Here is a 21,079-nt window from a genome sequence, read left to right as displayed (position 1 = left end):
TAAAACTACACAGACAAATACAGATAATAAAAAGTAATTTTACAAAGCTGGAGAAAGAGTCCAGAAGTTAAGAGAAATTACAGTTCTTTCAGAAAATTCAAGTTTGGTTTCCTGAACTCAAAGGACTCTACATCAACATACCACAGAAGAACATCTTGTTTACTGCCACGCTATTCCCAATCGACACAGTAGCAAAAAAATCAGTCTAGATGTTCATCAACTGATGAAGGGATAAAGAAAATGAGATATACACATATAAAATGGAATTTTTGGCAGCCCTAAAATAAAATGAGATGGTGATATTTTCAAGAGAATGGATATAAATGGAAACCATCATGTTAAACAAAATAATCCAGGTTTCATAAGACAAGCACCATGTAGGTTTGTTCATATGTGGAACCTAGATTTAAAATTATGTATGTGTATATATGTATTTATATATGTGTGTTTATAGGTGACAAAATTAGAAAAAGGTTCATGAGATATGAAGAGATCATTTTAAAAAATAGAGAGTAACAAATACTATCTCTGTGAGTTCAAGGGGAGCCTGGTCTACATAGAGAGCTCCATGATTGGGCTACACAGTGAGATGAGACCCTGCCTCAAAATAAGCAAACACATGTAATAGGAAGACAGAAAAGGACTAATTGGTGGAACAAAGGAAAAGGCTACGGGGGGGGGGGGGGGGCAGGGAGACATGGGGAAGGACAAGAATAAAGAAAAAATACATGAGAATAAAGTTTACAGGTATATATGAAACCATGATGAAACCCATAATAATATATTGTAACCTTAACAAAAAAGAAAATTGGGGACATCAACATGGACAGAAAAAGGGTTCAAAATGCCACAGCCCCTCCTCATGAGGGTCAAGGATCCTTAACAAAGAGAAGACAGAAGAGCCAAAGGTATTGGATGACTATAAGGAAACATTGTCTTCTGGACACAGCAAGGAAGCTACAAATACAAGTTCACAGAACTTGTGACAGCATGTCTAAGATCTGTGCAAGCCTAAGCCAGATCAAATCTCAGCAATGAAGAAGGTAGTTAGACACAAAGTCTCAACCCTAGACAAGGAGCTACTGGAAACTCTTAGCAGCTGATAGATGGGTCAGTTTTTTCTAACACTGTAATAAGTCAACTATGCTTCAGTGAACACATCCAAGAATATTTGGGCAGCACAAATAGGCCTTAGGGTGAGGGCAGACACAACACAGAGGGATGGACACAAAAATGGATGAGAATGGAAAGGAGGATAGATCCAAGAAGAGTTGGTGGAGGGAAGGTGAATATGATCAAAATATACTACATTACAACTAATTAAAACTAAGCAAAACACAAGAAATGAAAACAAACACTGGCAAGTATGTGGGGAAAGTGAAAACCTTATTGATTGCTAGCAGAAATATAATGTATTGCAACCATTATGGAAATCATTGTGGAGGCTGCTCAAAAAACTAAATACAGAACTATCATATGACTGAGCCATAACACTCCATGGATATATCCAAAGGACTCCAGTCAACATACCTGAGTTTATTTACTACTGTGTATATTGATACACAATCCACAACATCTAATAAATTAATCAGCTCAGTGTATCTCCTCAAATAACTATATGATGAAAATGTAGTACAAATATACAACAGAATTATATTCAGCAGTAAAGAATAATGAAATCACAGCAATTTCAGGAAAATAGATGAAACTGCAAATTATTGTGTTATGCAAAATAAGCCAGAATGCAAAATTTCTACTATACTTGGGATGTTAATGTTTGTGCGTATGTGCATTGTGTGTGAGAGTGAAAATAAAGGGGGGGGGCAAAAGGGAGGGAGAGAATGGGGAATAATGGAATACATGTGATATATAAGCAGAGAAAGAGAAAGAAAGAAAGGAAGGAAGAAAGAAAGAAAGAAAGAAAGAAAGAAAGAAAGAAAGAAAGAAAGAAAGAAAGAAAGAAAGAAAGAACAAAGACAGATCAAAGCCTAAACTTTCCAGAACAGCTCAAGGCAAGTATTTGATATTGCTATGTCATTTTGAAAAACAAGGTGTTAAGGGGAAAAAACACAAGGCTTACAGACTTTGCTAAGATTAATAAATCAGAATAAAGATGATACTAAAATGTTAAATACAAAAAAATAAAATATGAAAACAAAAATAGAAAACAGGTACAAAGTTCTATAGACCAAGTTGAACATAATACTAAGATAGTAGAGATATTTTGAAAGAATATGAAAACCAGATATAGGCTTTAGAAGAAAAAATTTAAATTTTTATAATTAAAAATAAGAAAATACTAGATACAAGAAAAGGAAAATATGAAAATCAGATGCAGGACTTACAGGCTTTAGAAGAAAAGCTAGAAAAGATTATAAACAAAATTTAGAAAGATAAAGTAAAGTTAAAGCCTACTGTACCACCAAATAATGAAAATTAGAAAAGCCAGCCAGACTGTTAGAAATCCAACCTTACCTTACTATACAACTAATGACAACAGACAATGCCTACCTTCAGAAAGAATTTAAATGATATCCAACAGAAAAGATGAATTTAAAAATTATAAGAATGCAACTTTAATAGATAAAAGAATCTCTAGAGGCTTTAAAAAAGCCAAGCTGCCAAATATTTTAATTTTGGCAACCAAAGTCATTTAAAAAGAGATTGCAGGCAAGGAAGGCACTCCTAGAAACAATGATTTTTTTTTCTAGAGAAAATACAAAAAGAAGGCTTCAGCATTCTGAAATATCCACAAGGTGTGGCAAAGGCACTGAACTACTAAATCTAGATCAACAAAGGACAAACAAGGTGATCCTTTGTTTTAAAATGTCCCAATATGAAATTCAAATCAGCCATTTCAGGTCAACAACAGTGAAACTCATCAGCAGAACAATTAAATAACACTGCTCTGGATATAAACATTAATAACCAAGATAGCAAAACCAGAACAACTTTAATAGATAAAACAGAAAACTCAAGAGAGACCAAAGGTTTAATGGATACAGGACCAGATGGTAAGAAAGAGATGCTTAATAAACAAAAAGGGATAAGAAATCACCCAGAGACAAATACATTAAGGGAGAGAAAATACAGAAAAAGAAAAATTTCTACAGAAAAAGAAAAATTGTAGATCTTGTCCAAACTGATAAAAATAAGATTTGATAGAGGAAGACCCCCTGAAGATATTGGCTACAGACAAGAAGAAACAAATCAAGAAGACCAAAAGAGGACAGGTCACATGATTTGTTGATTCCTCTATATGAGAACAGCCCATGGACAAAAAAATCTTGTTGGCTACAGAATTCTCAAAACTCATTATTATATGCCATCCTTTCGTATCTCATGAATGAAGATTAATATTGCAGTTTGATTATATGATCAAATTAACTTCTAAAGAAAGACAGTTGGCTTTCAACTGCTCAAAAAAAGAGAAAATCATCTTTAATTGATCCATGCACTCTGCATATTCCATACAGAAGTCTTTATAGAGGCCAACATAGCAACCCTGACAAGATCCACCAGATCCTACATCAATGCTGTTTCCTCTAAAGACTTTCTTTCAAAACAGCTTTAAGAGGGCTGCTGACTCCAGATGACCTTAGTTCATCCAGCCTTTCAGACTGTTCCTGTCAGGGCTTCTGTTAAACCCTGAACTTATCAACACATAGAGACTGGACAGAAAATGATAGCAGCTAGCTTGCTTAAGACTAACCTTTTTTAAAAATTTTCTTGGGCCCCCAAAAAAGAAACTCTTCCCTCCAATTCAGTCAGAAGCAATTATAAAGACTACCATCCTAATCCCTTAAATTGGGGTGGATGGTTTAGATAATTTTATGAGTTATAGATATGTTTGTCATTTTAGGAGATGATTACAAATAATTATGGTCTTGGATAGGGAAAACAAAACAATAAAGAGATTAGATTCGCAATCTCTTTTCTCTTACTTAGGTAAGATAAAGGGGGTCAAAAAAAAGAATATAGAAATATAGGAAATTAGACAAATAGGTGTAGAATCTACTCTTAAAAAATATTTTATAGCCACAATCTTAGACTGGAACAGAATTTTGTATATTGGTACAGAAATGAGGTTATTTTTGATATACTGGTATAGATTATTACATATTGATGAAATTTAAGATTATGTTTGATATACATATATATATATAGTGCATATATATTTTTAATGTTTATTTGAGGTATTGTCCTTATTTCTTAAAGATGAAATATAAAGCTCTGGTCCTTATGAAAGGTATTACAAACTGTTAGGAATGATAAAAGTGCAAGTTGTGAACTATTAGGGATCATTAAGAAATACAAATTAATAGCCAAACTTGTGATCATATTAGATTCTAGTTTAGTTAATTACAATAAGATGTTTTCAATGTTGTTCAGATAGTAAGTAGCTATATACTATAGATAGTTAGTGTTCAAAAATCTCAGAGATCCACAGAATATGACCTTTAAAATTCTTTTATTATTAAAAGATCTTTTGACTATGAAACAAATCTGTTACAGGCAGTACCTCCATTCCACTTCAAAGAAGATGATGGTCATCAATAACTTCCATATGAAATTGCTTTAATTGTGGAAAACTAGCCACTGGGCAAAGAAAATGCCTATGCTAAAACTACACACAGATCTGTCCAGGAAGTACAAATGGACATAGGGAAGTCTACTACCAAGCTCTGTGAAGACAGGGTAAGCAAGTTATTTATAAATCCTGCTTCACAAAAGTTTGTCAGATAGTCTGGGCCAGAAGGCTGAAGATAGATGCTCCAGTGTTAGAGAGAATATTTAAGACTGTCCAGGCAGTCAGCTGTCTCTCATTTCTATATTTTTGGAAGCTGTGTCCCTTCGCTTCCTGCATATTCAGGTAATATTTGTTCCTTCTAAGATCTCTGATGGGGTTGAAGACTAGTCATAGTTTTAGTATAAGCTTAAGTTGTTTAGGATTTAAGATGTTTTGCAGATGGTAATACAAGTTAGAATAGAAAATGCTTTATCTATGTTACCAAACATAAATGGACTAAAAATTATGAATGCAAATATTACCTAACAGATTTCATAATTGTTTCATAATTTTTATAATTGTATTCAATTTATATTTGAAACAAAAGGAGCCTTTTATTGGACTAAAAAGGGGAATTATAGAGAGAATATCCTGTATATTCTATAGATGTATCACTTGTCAATTAAGAAACCTATGGCCTATGGCTTAGACAAAAAAATGGGAGGTGGGATATCTGGGAGGAGAAAAGATTCTGGGATAGAGACAGGTGAGGGAGATGTGAAGAGACAGATACATGTTACAGAATGTAGGTTAAAATAATTGGGTTGTTTTAGTTATAATTCTAATCAGAGAAGATCTTAGCAATATGACCGAGGTATTTGTGAATATATTTTGAATCTGACTGCTATTTCTAGGAGCATGGGGTTAGGAGAAGGAACCAGGACTATCTTCTACACTTATTTTATACTTCTATTTTTTCTTATTTTCAGGATTGGGTTTCATAATGTAGCCCAGGCTTTCTTCAAACTTATAACCCTCTTTCCCCAGCTTCCCAAGTGCTAGGATTACAAGCGTGCACCATCATATCTTGCTAGTTATGTCTTAATTTATATTATTCTCCTCCTAGAAATATAAGTTCTCTAAGAGTAGCATACACTTCTTGTCATTGCAGTCCTTGCAATTTCTAACATAGAAAATTATTCATCACAGGGGATTCAAATATTTTACCTCTAAAACTGCATATTGAAAGCTTTTTCATAATTGGGCACTTGGAAGTATTATAGTCCTTCAAATTCTTCTAATCAGTTTTTATTATCCAGCTTTAAAAGCAACAAACAATCACGCCAAACATTGTGGTGCATGCCATTAATCCCAGCACTTGAGGGGCAGAGGCAGGCAGATCTCTGAGTTTGAGTCTATCCTGGTCTACAGAGTGAATTCCCAGACAGCCAGATGTACATAGTGACATAGTGAGACCCTGTCTCAGAAAAAAACAAAATTAAGACCAATCTAATATCTAAAAATTTACAATAAATAAAGATGTTATATCTGTGTATTTTTCAACAAAATAATGTAGAACAATTTATAGAGTTTAAGTACATAAATAGAAACCTTTATAAATCTAAAGCTTTTGTAAATGCAATTGTTAAACTAACATTGTTATATTAAAATAATCCATAATGGGTGTGGTTATTTTTTCCACTAGAGTCTTGTTTATATTGGTCAAGCATTCTACCACTAAGCCACACCCTTTGTCCCATAATTAAATTTGACTAAGTTAATTTTATCAATTTCAATATAAAATGTGGCAATCTGTCAAGTAAAATGAGTAAAATTATACCTACACTGGTTACTTTACGGTATATTTGTGCTGCATTCTGACACTCGGAATATGGATATTCCGAAGTAGCCATTTCCAACATACACATCCCAAAAGCATAAACATCTACAGATTCATCATAGTGTTCTTCATACATCTCTGGAGCCATAAACTCAGGAGTGCCTGTAAAATAATACCACAATCCTATTTTTATTAAAGAGAAAAATGCATTCATCAAGTCTTTCTTTCCCATAAAAACTTTCCATCAGTTTCTGCCCCCTCAAAGCAAATCTGCAAGTTAAGCTGGGTGTAGTGGTGCACACCTTTAGTTCCAGCATTTGGGAAGCAGAGGTAGATAGATCTCTTTTGAGTTTGGAGGCCAGCCTGTTCTACAGAGTGAGTTATAGGACAGCCTGGGCCATGTCTCAGAAAAAAGCAAATTTAACATTTTGTACTAATGAAGTACAATTTAAAACACTAAGTGTTAGGTTAAGATGTTAAAAATCTTACATGAGACAAGCATGGTAGCTCACACTTATACTAGTACTTAAGGGGTAACCAGGAGGAAGGTCAGAATTCTAAAGTTATTCTCAGCTATATAATATGCTCAAGGTCAGCCTGGTCTATATTGAAATTCTGTCTCAAAAAAAGAAAAGGCCAGGCACTATGATGTAAGCCGTTGATGCCAGCACTTATGAGGCAAAAGCAGGAGGGTCTCTTAGTGTGAGGCCAGCCTAGTGTTCATAGCAAGTTCCAGGTCAGCCAGAATAACAAAATAGGTATGCCCCGTCTCAAAAAACAAAAATAGCTCGACACAGATAAAATCTAATTTTATTTATAACTTTTAGTTCAAATTTGGATAAATTAATTTAGTAAACTTTGTTACTTGAGTCCTCAGAATCTTTCAATAATCCTTAGATGGGGTTGAAGAGATAGTTCAGTGGTTAAGAGCATGTGCTGCTCTTGTAAAAGACCAGAGTTCAGTTCATAGCACCCACATAATGGCTCACAACAGACTTTAACTACAGCTTTAAGGGCTCCAAAACTTTTTTTGACTTCTGTGGGCATAGCATGCAGGTACTACATACACATACATGTAGGCAAAATACCCATACATGTAAAATAAAAATAAGTTTAAAAGATAATAGTTCTTAATACATTCTATAAAATACTATAAAACACTAGAATGTATTAAAAATAGGTCACTTTTCATATAACTGATCTTTTAAAGCACATTCAAAAAGATTTCAAAGCAAATTAACAGTTGAGTGTGCTGACTGGGTTTTAAAATCCAAAGACTGAGGAGCCAGAGAAGGGAGGATTAGGAACTCAAGGTCTTCTTTCACCACATAATGAGTTTGAGGACAGTCCAAGTTACACTAGACTCCATCTCATTAAAACCAGCAATGCTTGTGTGTGCACGTATGTGACATAAATAAAACCTTTTTTAAAAAAAAGCAGTGGCCAAAATTTTGCTCAAGACAGTAGATGATTTATCATTTCTGTTCCAGTCCCATACAACTGACAAATCAAATACACAGTAAGTAAATTGTAAAACACTAGTCACCAATGACACTCTTAGCAAAGGATGTGCGCATTAAGGTTGCAAGTCCCAGATCACCAATCTTCACAGATCCAGTGGGTCCTGTGATGAAAATGTTGTCACATTTCAGATCTCGGTGAATAATAGGAGGCGTCCTTGTGTGTAAGAACTGTAGTCCTTTTAAAATTTGCCTGCACCAGCTTCTTAAGACCTTTGGTTTCATGACTTTAAATCGTTTTAAGTACCTAGACAAAGAAACAAAGTTCATATGTAAAGAAACATTCCCAGATTATTCTACAAATACCACTATGAGTGAGATGTTCTGGTTACTTATTTACTACGATTGCTACCCCTGAATAAATTTAAGGTTTATTTTTTATTCTCATGTATGTGTTCATTAATGTGCACAAGTGTGCAAATGCCTGTGGGGACCAGAAGAAGGCACTAGACTCTTGAAGCTAGAATTACAGACAGTTGTTAACTGCCCAGTGTGGACACCACGACTTGAACTCTGATCCTCTGCAGGAGCAGCAGATGCTCTTAGCTACTTAGCCATCTCTCTAGCCCTAGATTTATTTTCTATTGTCTGCTGTTAACAAAATAAAAATCTATCAAAAGCCTCATTCCAATCCAATCTTTCAGTGACTTACAAGTCACTTAAGTTCACCATCCCACCTCATAGTCCCTCAAAGAAATGGTTTGACCTACTCTAAAAGGTGTTCTACAAAGTTCAGCACTTTTAATCAAAAATAAGAACTATACTAGATTGACTTTTTTTGGAATGGAAGCACCATTTTCAAAAGAAAGCCCTTCTCTGCTTCTAAATAATTACTTACCCAGCAACTGGAAAACTTGGCTACATAAAATGTTAGTGTAAGATGCCAGGAAAAGTGTACACTTCACACTTAATTGTTTACAACTGATTATGCAGTCAATTTATACCAATAAAAATGATTACAAACAAAAGAGTATAATTACATGGTAGTTATTCCTTACTAGATGTGTAAGTTTGGACAAACCCTTAGCAAGTCACTATCTTTTAAAAATGCAATCATGTTCTCTCTATACTAACTTTCAACTCTCAAATTCTTTATCTCTAAAACATTACCTTTTGTCATGTGTTTTTAGACTTGTTTTTTATGTTCATGTGTGTGTGTGAGAGAGAGACAGACAGAGAGAGAGACAGAGACAGAGAGAGACAGAGACAGAGAGAGACAGAGAGAGAGACAGAGAGAGACAGAGACAGAGAGAGACATAGAGAGAGAGAGACAGAGAGACAGAGAGAGACAGAGACAGAGAGAGAGACACAGAGAGAGAGAGAGACAGAGAGAGAGACAGAGACAGAGAGAGAGACAGAGACAGAGAGAGAGACAGAGACAGAGAGACAGAGACAGAGAGAGACAGAGAGAGACAGAGAGAGAGAGAGACAGAGACAGAGAGAGAGAATGCTAAATGAGTGCCAGGTACTCACCAGTGTCAGAAGAGGGCATTGGATTCCCTGGAACTAGAGTTATTGACGTGGTGCTAGTAGCCTCTGCAAGAGCTACAAATGCTCTTTCATTTCTGAGCCATCTCTACAACCCTCTTTTTTGTGATTTTGAGGAATGATTTCTTGTTATTCAGGCTGATCCCAAACTCACGATGTAGCTAAGAATAACCCTGAAGCCCTGACCCTCCTATCTCTACTCTACCACCCACCCAGTGCTGAGATTAAAAGTGGGTGCTACAATCCCTAGCTTTAGCAGATGGAATCCACAGCTTCATGCATGCTAGGCAAACATTTAACCAACTGAGCTTGATCCCCAGGTTTCTAAACATTAACTTTTCAGCAATACATATTCTAATGAACTTCCTAAGTATGCTGATTTTCCAATCAAACTGAAATCAATTCTACATGTTCTTTGTTGTTGTAATATTAAGGATAGAACCCAAATTGTTGTACATACTAAGTAAATGCTATTTCACTGAGCTATATAGTCCCAACCCTTCTACATACTCTTAAGCCAAAGTTTATAAATAACTTTTATGACTCATTAAAATGATTTTCATCTCAATTGATGCTATCAGAGTCAACTTACGTCTTTAAGGTTCCTGATGTCATTAATTCAGTCACTAACACAATACATTTCTTTCCTTTCAATATGGACTCCCATGAATCATAAAATCGAACTATATTGGGATGCTGGAGGCCTTTCAACATCTCTGCTTCTTCTTTGAATCTTTGCTGCTCAGCTTTAGTTAATTTTCGGTCCTAAAGTAGAAGAGCAAGATCCAAGTTAAGACCACAGAAATTTCCATGCACATTTCTAGTAGATCAACTGAGTGTTTTACTGTGCACATATATGCATTATACCTATCAGTTTTTCAAAATATCTATAGGATTACTGATAGTCTTTCTTAATTTGACTCTTACATGAGGTAATGTTACATTGTTACATTCCACAACTATGCTATGAACATAACTACATAATATCAATGTCCAAAGGACTCTGAGGTATAGTTTGGTGGTAGAGTGCTTAACATCTCAAAATAAATTTACAAAAAGGAACAAAGTAGAAAATTGCAATATTTCCCTAAGAAATCCTGAAGTTTTCATATTTAGAAATCTCTAAAAGTCAGAAAAAGAATAATAAAAAGGTAATAAAACTTAGAACTTTTTCCAGTTTAATTTCTGAATTGTCAAAACTAGTCTAAACTTCCAGTTAGAAATATTGGGCTACTAACTAATGAAAGGCCTTCAAATAGGCACAAAACCGCTAATCTGCTACATTATAATGCTAAAAAGTCATAGGTACAATGTTTAGTTTTCTAAAGGACTGTAATCCTAAAATTATGAAATCAAACTGTCAATTAAGTTAGAAAAGGAAAATTGCTTATATTTCTAGAAATGAGAACAGAGAAAACACCCACCCCACACAACTTTTCTGAAAATATTACTCAAAGACTTCCCATTTTAAAAAACGGCCCAAACTGTTACAACAGCCAAGAACCTAGGACTAGATAGGTCACTGGCCCTAGAGAATAACCTACTAAATAAACAAAGGAGGAAAACAACTCCTAAAGACTTACTGTTACATCCATAGATTAGTGCATCTTTCAACCCTCATCAGAGGAACCTATTTTAGCAGCAGATAGCGATTAAATAGAGGCCAACAATGATCAACATGTAGACAACAAGTACGACACAATGCTAATCCCTAAATGTAACATCTATATCACACCCTGTTCCTCGTAAGGCTCAGGGATCATTGCAGAAGATGGCCAGAAAGATTATAAGAGGTGGTGGGTGCCTACAACAATGTTTCTAGAGTACAAGAGGGAAGCTGCATTTATGTATTCACAGCAATAATGAAAGCATGCACAGCACCTGTAGAGCTTAAGCCAAACAAAATTCTACCCATAGCCAAGGAACTTCTGGAAACTAATAGCTGCTATGCATTGACAAACAAAATGATTCTATCATTTGTATTCCCATGAATAAGCTATGAAAGAACAAAAATAAGTATAAAATTGAGCTACTAGTAGCTCAGCAAAAATATAAAATAATAAAAATGTCAATATGTGTCAATTTCTCTAAATGAGCCATTGTCAGCAGCAATGAGTATTTTAAGGTATCTTGGGTATAATTGGAGATATCAGATTATGGTTTTAATTTTAATTAATAATCAATAGCCCAATTAAAATAAAGGTTTGAAGGAAAAGGAAGATGATATAGCTCAGGTATTAAGCATTTCCCAAGCAATAAATGATGAAATGAGGCCATGGGTTTGATCACTGGTATGGACAAAAACAAAAGAATTCGTGTTTCCCTAAATAATTTGTGTATATGGATCAACACTGTTGATTAATTTTCTTCCTTTGGTTTTTTTTTTTTTTTTTTGAGACATGGTCTCATTACAAAAGCCAGGCTTGCCTGGAACCCACAGAGATCTACCTATCTTAGCATCTAAGTACTGGATTAAAAGTATTCATTACTGTGTCTGGCAACATCATGTGATATCACCTTTAAATTTTATCACTGTTAGAAAGAGATATGTTGTTCATTATTTTCCCTTGAGATGAAGTCTCATGTAAGCAGGGTGGCATTGAAGAATTGAGCCTCCTTCCTCCGTGCCCTAAAAAGCTGAGATTACAAGCAAACACCACCATATTGTGCTTTTTGTTGCCCTTTTGTATGGGGTTATTCTTACTCTTGCCCAGGTTGGCCTCAAATTCGTGGTCCTATTACCTCAGTCTTCCAAGTAGCTAAGATTACAGGTTGTGCATTGATACTTCGAAGATTTATTTTTAAATAGATACCTACTTTTGTTTTGGTTTTCTCTGTGTGTGTGTATGTGTGTGTGTGTGTGTGTGTGTGTGTGTGTGTGTGTGTGTGTGTGTTTGCTTTTGCTTTTTTTCTCCTTAGTTTTTCTTAAGAGGATTTCTCTGTGTAGCCCTTGTTGCCTTGGAACTCACTCTGTAGACTGGGCTGGCCTCTGTGTCAGCAGTGCTGGGATTAAATGCATGCACCACCACGGCTGGCAGAAACGTACTTTATTATGTTAAAGTATCCTACTTTAAATTTGCTTAGAAGTGTTTTTGTTTTGTTTTAATCAAAATAACAAAACCTTCATTTTAGTTATATTTGTGTCTACATACTTATATGTATTAGAGTACATGTGGAAGTCACAGGGTTTAATATCTAATAATAAATTCTAATAAAATGTTGGAAATGTTGGTCTATAGTTTTAATTTTTACATGTATCTATTTGTGTATGAATGTGTGGGAGGGATGCCACAGCATTCATGTGGAGACAAGCCTCTGCAGTCTGGTTTTGCAAAACCTGTGACCTGGGCATCAAAATCAGATCATCAGGCTTAGCAACAAACACCTCTATGCTCTGAGCCATCTCTCAAGTATTAACAGTTTTCTTATAAAGTCTTTGTCTGCTTTTGGCATCACAAATTTGCTTTTTGCTTTGCTGGCTTGAGACAATCAATGCTCTGGAAAACTCAGTATAGGTTTATGCCTCTAGTCATCCTATATCACAGAAGAATCAGAGACTCAAATTCTCCAGGAAGATACTTATTATCAACAGGAAATAATAAGTAGATCTTTTTCTTACATTTGAACTACTCTATTTTCTACCATTATTGATTTTGCTAAAATAGAAACAATATTAAAAAAAAGGTGCTAATACTCATTACTATCTCGCCCAAGATTTTTATAAAAACAGCTTTATCATCCTAGAGCTTAAAAGATCATCATGTTTTAAAGAAATTGTTTTAAATTAAGTGATTTCAATGTACATACACTAGTTTTGCTTTTTAATTAAGAGTATCTACAGAATTCTAGCGAATAGCTTCTTAGCACTTACTAATACAATCATGGCTTATTGATAAATTTCCTGGTATGGAATAATTCTTAGCTTCCTTTTTTCTCCTAGCCTTATGTTGCTGGAGATATCAAACCTACGGCTTCATACATGCTTAGCTGTATACTATCACTAAGTTATACTCCCCATCTTTTTTTTAATTCCTAAAACAGCAAAAAACTATGTTTGATATACTGGTGAATTATATTTGTTAAAATTTTACTAAAGAATTTTAACTACTGTAACTGCTGTATCATATATGATAACATATTTTTGTTTCTTATGCAATATAAGGATTTAATATTAAGATTATATAGGGTTATAAAAGTATTGTGATCATTGTTGGTTTTTATTAAAAAGAGTCTCTTTATGCAGTCCAAGTTGGTCTAAAACTCAAAATCCCCCGCCTCTGCCTCCCAAATGTTGGGAATTATAGGTATGTACCACCTACCATCACATCCAGCTCAGGCTTCATCAACTGGGATTTAACAGTTTAACACTAAAATTTCGTGTCATGTAAATTTCACTATGATTTCATGTCTAATATTAAGAGCACTGGCTGCTTTTCCAGAGGACCCGAGTTCAAATTCCCAGCACCCACAAGGAAGCACATTATCATCTGTAACTTAATTTCCAGAGAATCCAACACACCCTTCCCCTCTGGCCTTCATGGACACCAAGCACACACGGTACACAGACATTCATACAGGTAAAACACCCATACACACAAAATGAAAATAAATATATCTTTTAAAAACAAACAGGATTGGGAATTTAGCTCAGTGGTAGAGCACTTGCCTAGCAAGCGCAAGGCCCTGGGTTAGGTCCTCAGCTCTGAAAAATAAAATAAATTAAAACAAAACAAAAGTAAGGTAGCCATTTGTTTCTCCCACTGTATCTAAACCTATCAATCACTAAGGTAAATAATTAAAAATATAAATGAGACACATCAACCCCATACTATCCACTCTGACACTATTCCAAAGCTTCAGTTTTATTAAACTGCTCTAGAACTGAAAGTAATATATTGTTTCCCTTGGAATGTGTTCTCTTTTAGTTACATAGTATTCACTTAGTACTTTTTGTAGTGCTGGGGATGGAACCCAGAACCTTGTGGAAACTACTGAGCACCTGGACAATGGCTTCTAAGACTAAAATAAAAACATTCTTATAATATTTCTGTGTTTTTAAAGAAACCAAAATTCCAGACTTGTTATTATAGTTATCTAATACCACATGGCAATCTCTAAAAAATTATACATATATAAGCTGGGTGGCAGTGGTGCAACCTTTAATCCTAGCACTTGGGAGACAGAGGCAGGCCAACTTCTATAAATTCAAGGCCAGCCTAGTCTACAGAGCTAGTTCCAGGACAACCAGGGCCACACCAAGAAACCCTTTCTGAAAAAACAAACAACATTAAACGTACACATATATGAGGGCTAATAAGATGGTTCAGAGATTACACACATTGCTTCTAGAGGACTGGAGTTCAATTTCCAGTACCCACATTTACAACCATAAGTAACCTGGACTCTGTACACCAGGCATGCACAATGCAGCTCACAAGTGTCTGTAATTCCAGTTCCAGGGACCCAATGCCCTCACACGGAGAGTCAGGCAAAACAAAGAAGCACATACAATAAAAATAAATAAATAAATCACTGGGCTGGTGAGTTGGCTCAGTGGTTAAGAGCACTGGCTGCTCTGTCAGAGGTACTGAGTTCCATTCCCAGCAACCACATGGTGGCTCACAATCATCTGTAATGGGATCTCTTGCCCTCTCCTGGTCTGCATGTATACATGCAGACAGAGCACTTGTACATTAATAAATAATAAGTAAGTAAATAAATAAATAAATAAATACAATTTTAGAAACTTAATGGATATATTGGGAAAAGATTACACAAAGCTAAGAGATGGCATCAATTGGTAAATGCAGAAAAGTAGAAAATAGAATTTCAGGCAGGAGGATCACAAGTCCAAGACCAGCTTGGAACATCAAGTTCTAGATAAGTCTTACAAACAAACAGAACATCATAATCACAATGTAAATTACCTGTATAAAGACACCAAAGAGTAACAAAACCTATTTGAGATGTATTTCACAGTGTCAAAGTATATACTCCTATTGCAGACTAAGTAGAGGGGCAGCACTTTTGTGGTATTCTTGACAAAAAAATGCAGAGCTTAGCTAGCCAACCATGGCAGTGCATACTGTAATAATAGTATTTAAGAATCATAGTAGAAGGAGTTTTAAATAATTTCTTGGTGTTTGCAAGCTATATAGTAAGACCTCATCTCAGAAAGAGAGAAAGGAGAGGGAGAAACTGCTAATACCCTTTAAAAGTTCAAGGAAACACTGGAAAAACTGTTAATGAAGGGGGAGCATACAAAGTATACACATTATAGAAACATGGATGTGATCAAACAACAGAGGAGTATTTGCAGGCAAACTAATATATTCTGATTAACTCGATATTTTAGTTTATAGTATATCTTTTTAATCCTTTTGTAAGTAGAAAATCACCTGAAAATAAGTTCAAAAAGAAAACGAGGTAGTAACGGAATAGTACCTCTGTTTCCTTCTGCTTCTAACCCTCTCATTTCCTTTAAACAAACCCATAGTTAACAGCCCTTTCATCTTTTCGCTAACTCCAATCTCCAAGGCTTGCTCATATACTAACTATACTCATTCTATTCTAGGTTTTATGAAATCTGTCTGTGTCTGCTTTTTCTCCCTTTTCATGTCCCTAGCATTGGGTCTGGCACATTGCAAGGAGTGTTTGTTGACTAACCAAAAAAAAAAAAAAAAAAAAAAAAAAAAAACACGACAACTGCAATAGGTCATGTTCATTTCCTATTACTACAGTAACAAATTAGCATAAACTTAGTGGATTACAATATAGATGTATTATGTTCCAGAAATAGGAATCAGAATTCTACAGTGATTCACATTAGACTGGAATTCAGACAGTAGTGCTGTTTCTTCTGGGGACCCTAGGCAACTGTTTTTTCCTTGTCTCTTCCAGCTTTCGAGAGGGTATTTGCATACCTTGGCTTGGTGATCTAATCCTGCAACACCATCACTCCAAGCTGTGCTTTTATTCATAGATCTTTCTCAAAAGATTGCCAACCTGCTTTCCTCCTTACAAAGACTGGTGATTAGATAAACCAAGCTAAATTCACTACTTCCATCTCTAACTTAGCTTCATTGGCAAAGCTAGTTTTAACCATGTAAGGTCGAAGCCATGGCATCTTTAAGATGTCATTATTCAGCCTACTACAATTACCAATTTCTTTCTCTTTCTTTTTGAAGTCAATTCCACAAATAACTAAAACTTATAATATTTCCCAGACTTGTTCCCTTCTACTATCATCCTTTGCCACTTGCAACAGCATTTGTCTTTGCTTTAGATTTAATCAAGTTATATAATATGTTAAACAAAGAAACTAGAACACACATATTTAAGCAAGCTTCATCATTCTCAGATTCAAAAGAATGTCTTTAGCCCTGGGTCTACACTTAATATCTATGGCTGGATCTGTCAAAGACAAAAGGAAACAAAACTAAATAGAATTGTGAGGAGCTTTAATGGAATTAACCATATTCGTTTTATTGGTGGCTCAAATAGATTCTAGAAACATTTCTGAAAGGGTAATAAAACTATTTTAGAATCAAAATTAAGTGTCCTATAGTAAATACTTCAAAAACTGTAATTTTTTAAAAACAAGATCTGGTATCTAACTCAATATTTTTCTGCCTCAATCTCCTAAATGCTAAGATTATAGGTGTTAGCATCATGCTTAACCCTTAACCATGAATTTTCAGGTACTTCTACATTATCTTAAATATAATAATAATCACTACTATAACAAAAATGTACATGCAATGTTCACTCAACATGTTAACCTGCTATACAGTCTATTGTACCTATTTTTTCTTGCTGGTAGTTTTGCTTTGTTTTGATTTTCAGTGGCATCTTTAGCTTAGTTCACAGACTCTAGCTAGATGTCCAGGTACAACTTCAAGGAAGTCCAGGTCTAGAGTGCACTTCTGCTGACAGAGAAGTTCAGCCCCTGAAAATCAAATAAACTGGGCATGGTGGTACATGCCTACAGTCTCAGCACATGGAAAGTGGAGGCAAGATGCTCAGAAGTAGAAGAACATTCTCAACTACATAGTGAATTTGGGGCTAACCTGAAATATTTCAGACCCTGTCTCAAATAAAATATAATAAACTTCCTACACCAAACTCTTAAGATTAAATTTTAATCTACCCAAATGGCAATGAATATAACTCTATAATGGGTAGAATCTGTGTATCTTATAGACACCATTAGAATTTAAACAACAACAACCTATCTGTAGGGGCTGTAGGAGCTATCTTTATCCAATCTTAAGTTTGTGATTTTGTTGTTGTTGTTCTTCTGAAAAAGGGTTTTAAGTATCACAGGCTATATATAGTCAAGTAGGACCTTCAACTTCAGATCTGCCTGTTGTCAACTCCCAAGTACTAGAGTTACAGACATGTATACAACCATGCCCAGTATATGTGGTACTAAGATTTAACCCAAAGCTTTGCTCATACATGCTAGGACAAGCACTGTACCAAACTGAGCCATATTTCCAATCCCAATCTTAATTTTAAGCATCCCATATGAATGCTGATACTTTCTTTCATGTGTTGACTGTGGTTATTAAGGCTTGGTCTCTTTATATTTGACCTATTTCTACCTGAAACTATTGTCAGTATAATACTTTATATGCTATTCTAGCCCTCATTTATTAATAGTACTACATAAAAATATCTACTTGAGCTGACAAACTTCTGTAGATTCTGGGGATTTCAGTTTGCTATAATTTCAAAGGCATGAGAATAGAATATCAAAAGAAGTTTTCAAAGTCAAAAAATATTTTTCCTATTTGTAAAAATACCATATGAATTTCACATGATTTTGTAAGAAAAAATAAAGATACATATCATACTGAATGCATTCCTATCATGCACTTAATTATGTAGTGTAACAATCAAACAATGAGATACACACTTTTTTCTTAAAATGAGATGTTAGTGAGAATTTGGGGAATTTCCTAAAACTAATAAAAAATTTTCCCAAAGAATGTCACAACACACTTTTTGTTCTTAAAACAGGAAAGGAAAGCAAGCATGGTTGGCATATGCCCATGACCCTAGCACCAGAGAGACTAAGACAGGAAGAACATCAGTTTGAACACAGCCTAGGATAAACAGAAAATTCAGGGCCAGATTGGGCTACATACCCTGTATCAAAATAAATGATAAATGTAAAGCAAAAATTAGTTGTATTTCCAAAAGCTGGGTATTTTTATAGCTCATAGACTACTTGCCTAGCTAGCATATACAAGACCCAAAATTTGATCTCTAGCATCAGATAAATAAATGAATGAATGAATGATTGAATAGAGAGGAGAGGAGGGAGTATAACTCATTGGCAGAATAGTTGTATAAGGCTCTGAGTTTATTCCCAGCACTGCAAAATTAAGCTAAAAGCAAAACTGTTCTGGAAATATATCTCAATGGTAGACTATTTGCCTAGTTTGAAAAGGCTCCTGATTCCATCCTCAGTGTGGCCACAAAAGAAGAGGAGGAGGAGGAGGAAGAAGAAGAAAAATAGAACACTGAGGGGAAGATAATTTTTAAAAAGTTTGACATGTGTTCCTAACAAGATAAGAGCATAATTTCCTAAATGATGGTGGAAAGGCCCTTTACTGCTTCATCCTGGATCATTCTGGCAGTCCCTGCAGCTGAATTTGGAACTCATAAAGCAAAGTATATTATATACGCACCTGTAGCTCACACCAAGCAACTTCAACCCATGTTTCAGTGTCCAATCCTTTATATACTGTTTTAAAAGCTCCTCTTCCCAGCTCTATATCAAATTTCAGGAACCTGCCACTAGGAGAAGTTGCAACAGCCTTCATTTCTGCTTCTTCTTCCATTTCCTTTTCGGTTTTCTCCTTGAAGCAATCTTTTGAGGATTCTGAGGTTGCCTTTGAACATTGCTCATATTTAACTTCTTGCCCACCTCTTAGCACATTTGTGGGAACTTTATCTACTCTTGAAATATTTGTTGCAGCTTTTCTTTCATCTCTGCGGGAAGATTCAGCAACTTTGTCATCTTCTGTCATCTCAACACTCTTTCGGAAAAATCTCTTTCTTTCGATGGTCTCCCCGGAAGCAGAAAAGGTATTGTATTTTTCCTTTATTCTAGCTTCTACAGTCAGAGATGCAACAGACCGGGCAACCCTGTTTTCAAAGGAAACTCCATCAGGCTTCTCAGAATCTTCTGTGCTAGCTGGTTCTCCAGAATCAGTGGCCATTGTAACTAAGGTTGGCACTAAACTTTTTCCTATTTCTTTCTCTCTTCAGTCCATTTACATCTCAGGAATCAGAATTATCAGAATGTACTTCCTTTTATGTGGTCATATATTCCCATAGCAATCTGAAGGATGGAAAAGAGATAGTTTTAAAATTATCTTACAACAGAAGTCATTAAGGAAAAAACAAGTCACCTGATTTATAATTTCTTCTTTCTTAATAAAAAGTTTATTTTTATTGCTGTACAACTAAGACGTCAGGAACTATGCATTATCATTTTTAATATAGCTACAGTGACTAGTAAAGCACTTTGCATACAGTTTAATATGTCTTCATATGCAGAAACGTAGTTCTCAGCTCATCTCAATCCCCCAAATTCAATACAGGTGCCCAAATCCTGAATTCACTTAGCCATACATAAGTTGAGTAAAAATGCTACATGTTTTCCAAAAGAATTTTGCCTAAGATTCTGAATTCACCTGATACTAGTTTCTTTAATCTGTGGTAAAAAATATGTATAGAATCAAGTTTACTATTTTAACTATTTTACACGTGGAACCCCAATTGTATTAATGCATTATTCACAGTGTTGTGCTATCTTCACCTCTTACAATGTTTTATTATTTGTGAGTTAGTGCTCTCCTTCTACCTTCATACGACTCCACTGCCCTTCATTTGATGGATAATTAAGAGTCCAATGAGAACATTCAGAAGTTGACCAACAAGAGTGTGCTATTAAAGACATCTATGTTTAATACTAGAGCTATGAATGAAACTAAGAGCTCATAAAGTGGTCTATCAGGTTACATTGCCAAATCAATACAGTTCCAATGCCATTTAATAAGAATGCTATTTCCTGCAAGTGAAAATAGGTAGATTTTTTCTTCTTTTTTTATATATTTATTTACTTACTCTGTCCAGGTGCCCACTATGGGGCTTATGTGGAGCTCAAAGACAACTTTCAAGAGTGTGTTCTCTCATTTTTACCATGTGGGTTCTAAGATCACACTCAGGTTATCAAATTTGGTAGCAAGCACCTTTACCCAGAAAGTTATCTCAGTGACCTGAGACCTTTTGCACTTAACTACTTATTTATTTGGAAGTAGTTTAACCTGGGGAAATAACTTGCAAGAATATACAAAGGCTATAGTAGAACCTTCACCCACATTCTCTAATTGCTAACATTTTTTCTTACAACTTTATATTTAAAAAAAAAAAAGATACGTGTACAAATTTTAAAAGAATTTTGGCATAAAACTATATGAATATATTTTTGTCAGTACTTGATTTTTTTAAAGGTTTGATAGTATGCATTGAAATCTTACTAGTTACAATAAGCATAAAGTACATGTAAAACAAAATGTAACATGGAAATAGTCAAAATTTTCTTGCTAACATTTTAAGTGAGATATTTTTAAAGTAAGAATAATGATATTTATTCACTTCACTTAACCAAAGGTCATTTATGCAGAAACCTCAAGGCCAGAAATC

General features: G+C 34.9%; 1 protein-coding gene across 2 annotated transcripts in view; it reads right to left on the bottom strand.

Moving 5' to 3' along the window:
- Positions 1–19,590, bottom strand: part of WNK3 (WNK lysine deficient protein kinase 3) — a gene marked incomplete at both ends in the record, with an annotated part of 97,699 nt that extends 78,109 nt beyond the window's left edge. For both annotated transcript variants that reach the window (XM_080909811.1, XM_080909812.1), the window contains 4 exons: positions 6,355–6,512; positions 7,897–8,117; positions 9,951–10,123; positions 19,057–19,590. In XM_080909811.1, the coding sequence (XP_080765937.1) occupies positions 6,355–6,512; positions 7,897–8,117; positions 9,951–10,123; positions 19,057–19,590 (1,086 nt within the window). The remainder of the gene's footprint in view (positions 1–6,354; positions 6,513–7,896; positions 8,118–9,950; positions 10,124–19,056) is intronic.
- Positions 19,591–21,079: the final 1,489 nt, after the last annotated feature.

This window comes from Micromys minutus (assembly GCF_963924665.1).
Source record: "Micromys minutus genome assembly, chromosome: X".
Taxonomy (NCBI): Eukaryota; Metazoa; Chordata; class Mammalia; order Rodentia; family Muridae; genus Micromys; species Micromys minutus.
The sequence above is the reverse complement of the archived record's forward strand: the minus strand, read 5'-3'. Positions and strand labels throughout refer to the sequence as shown.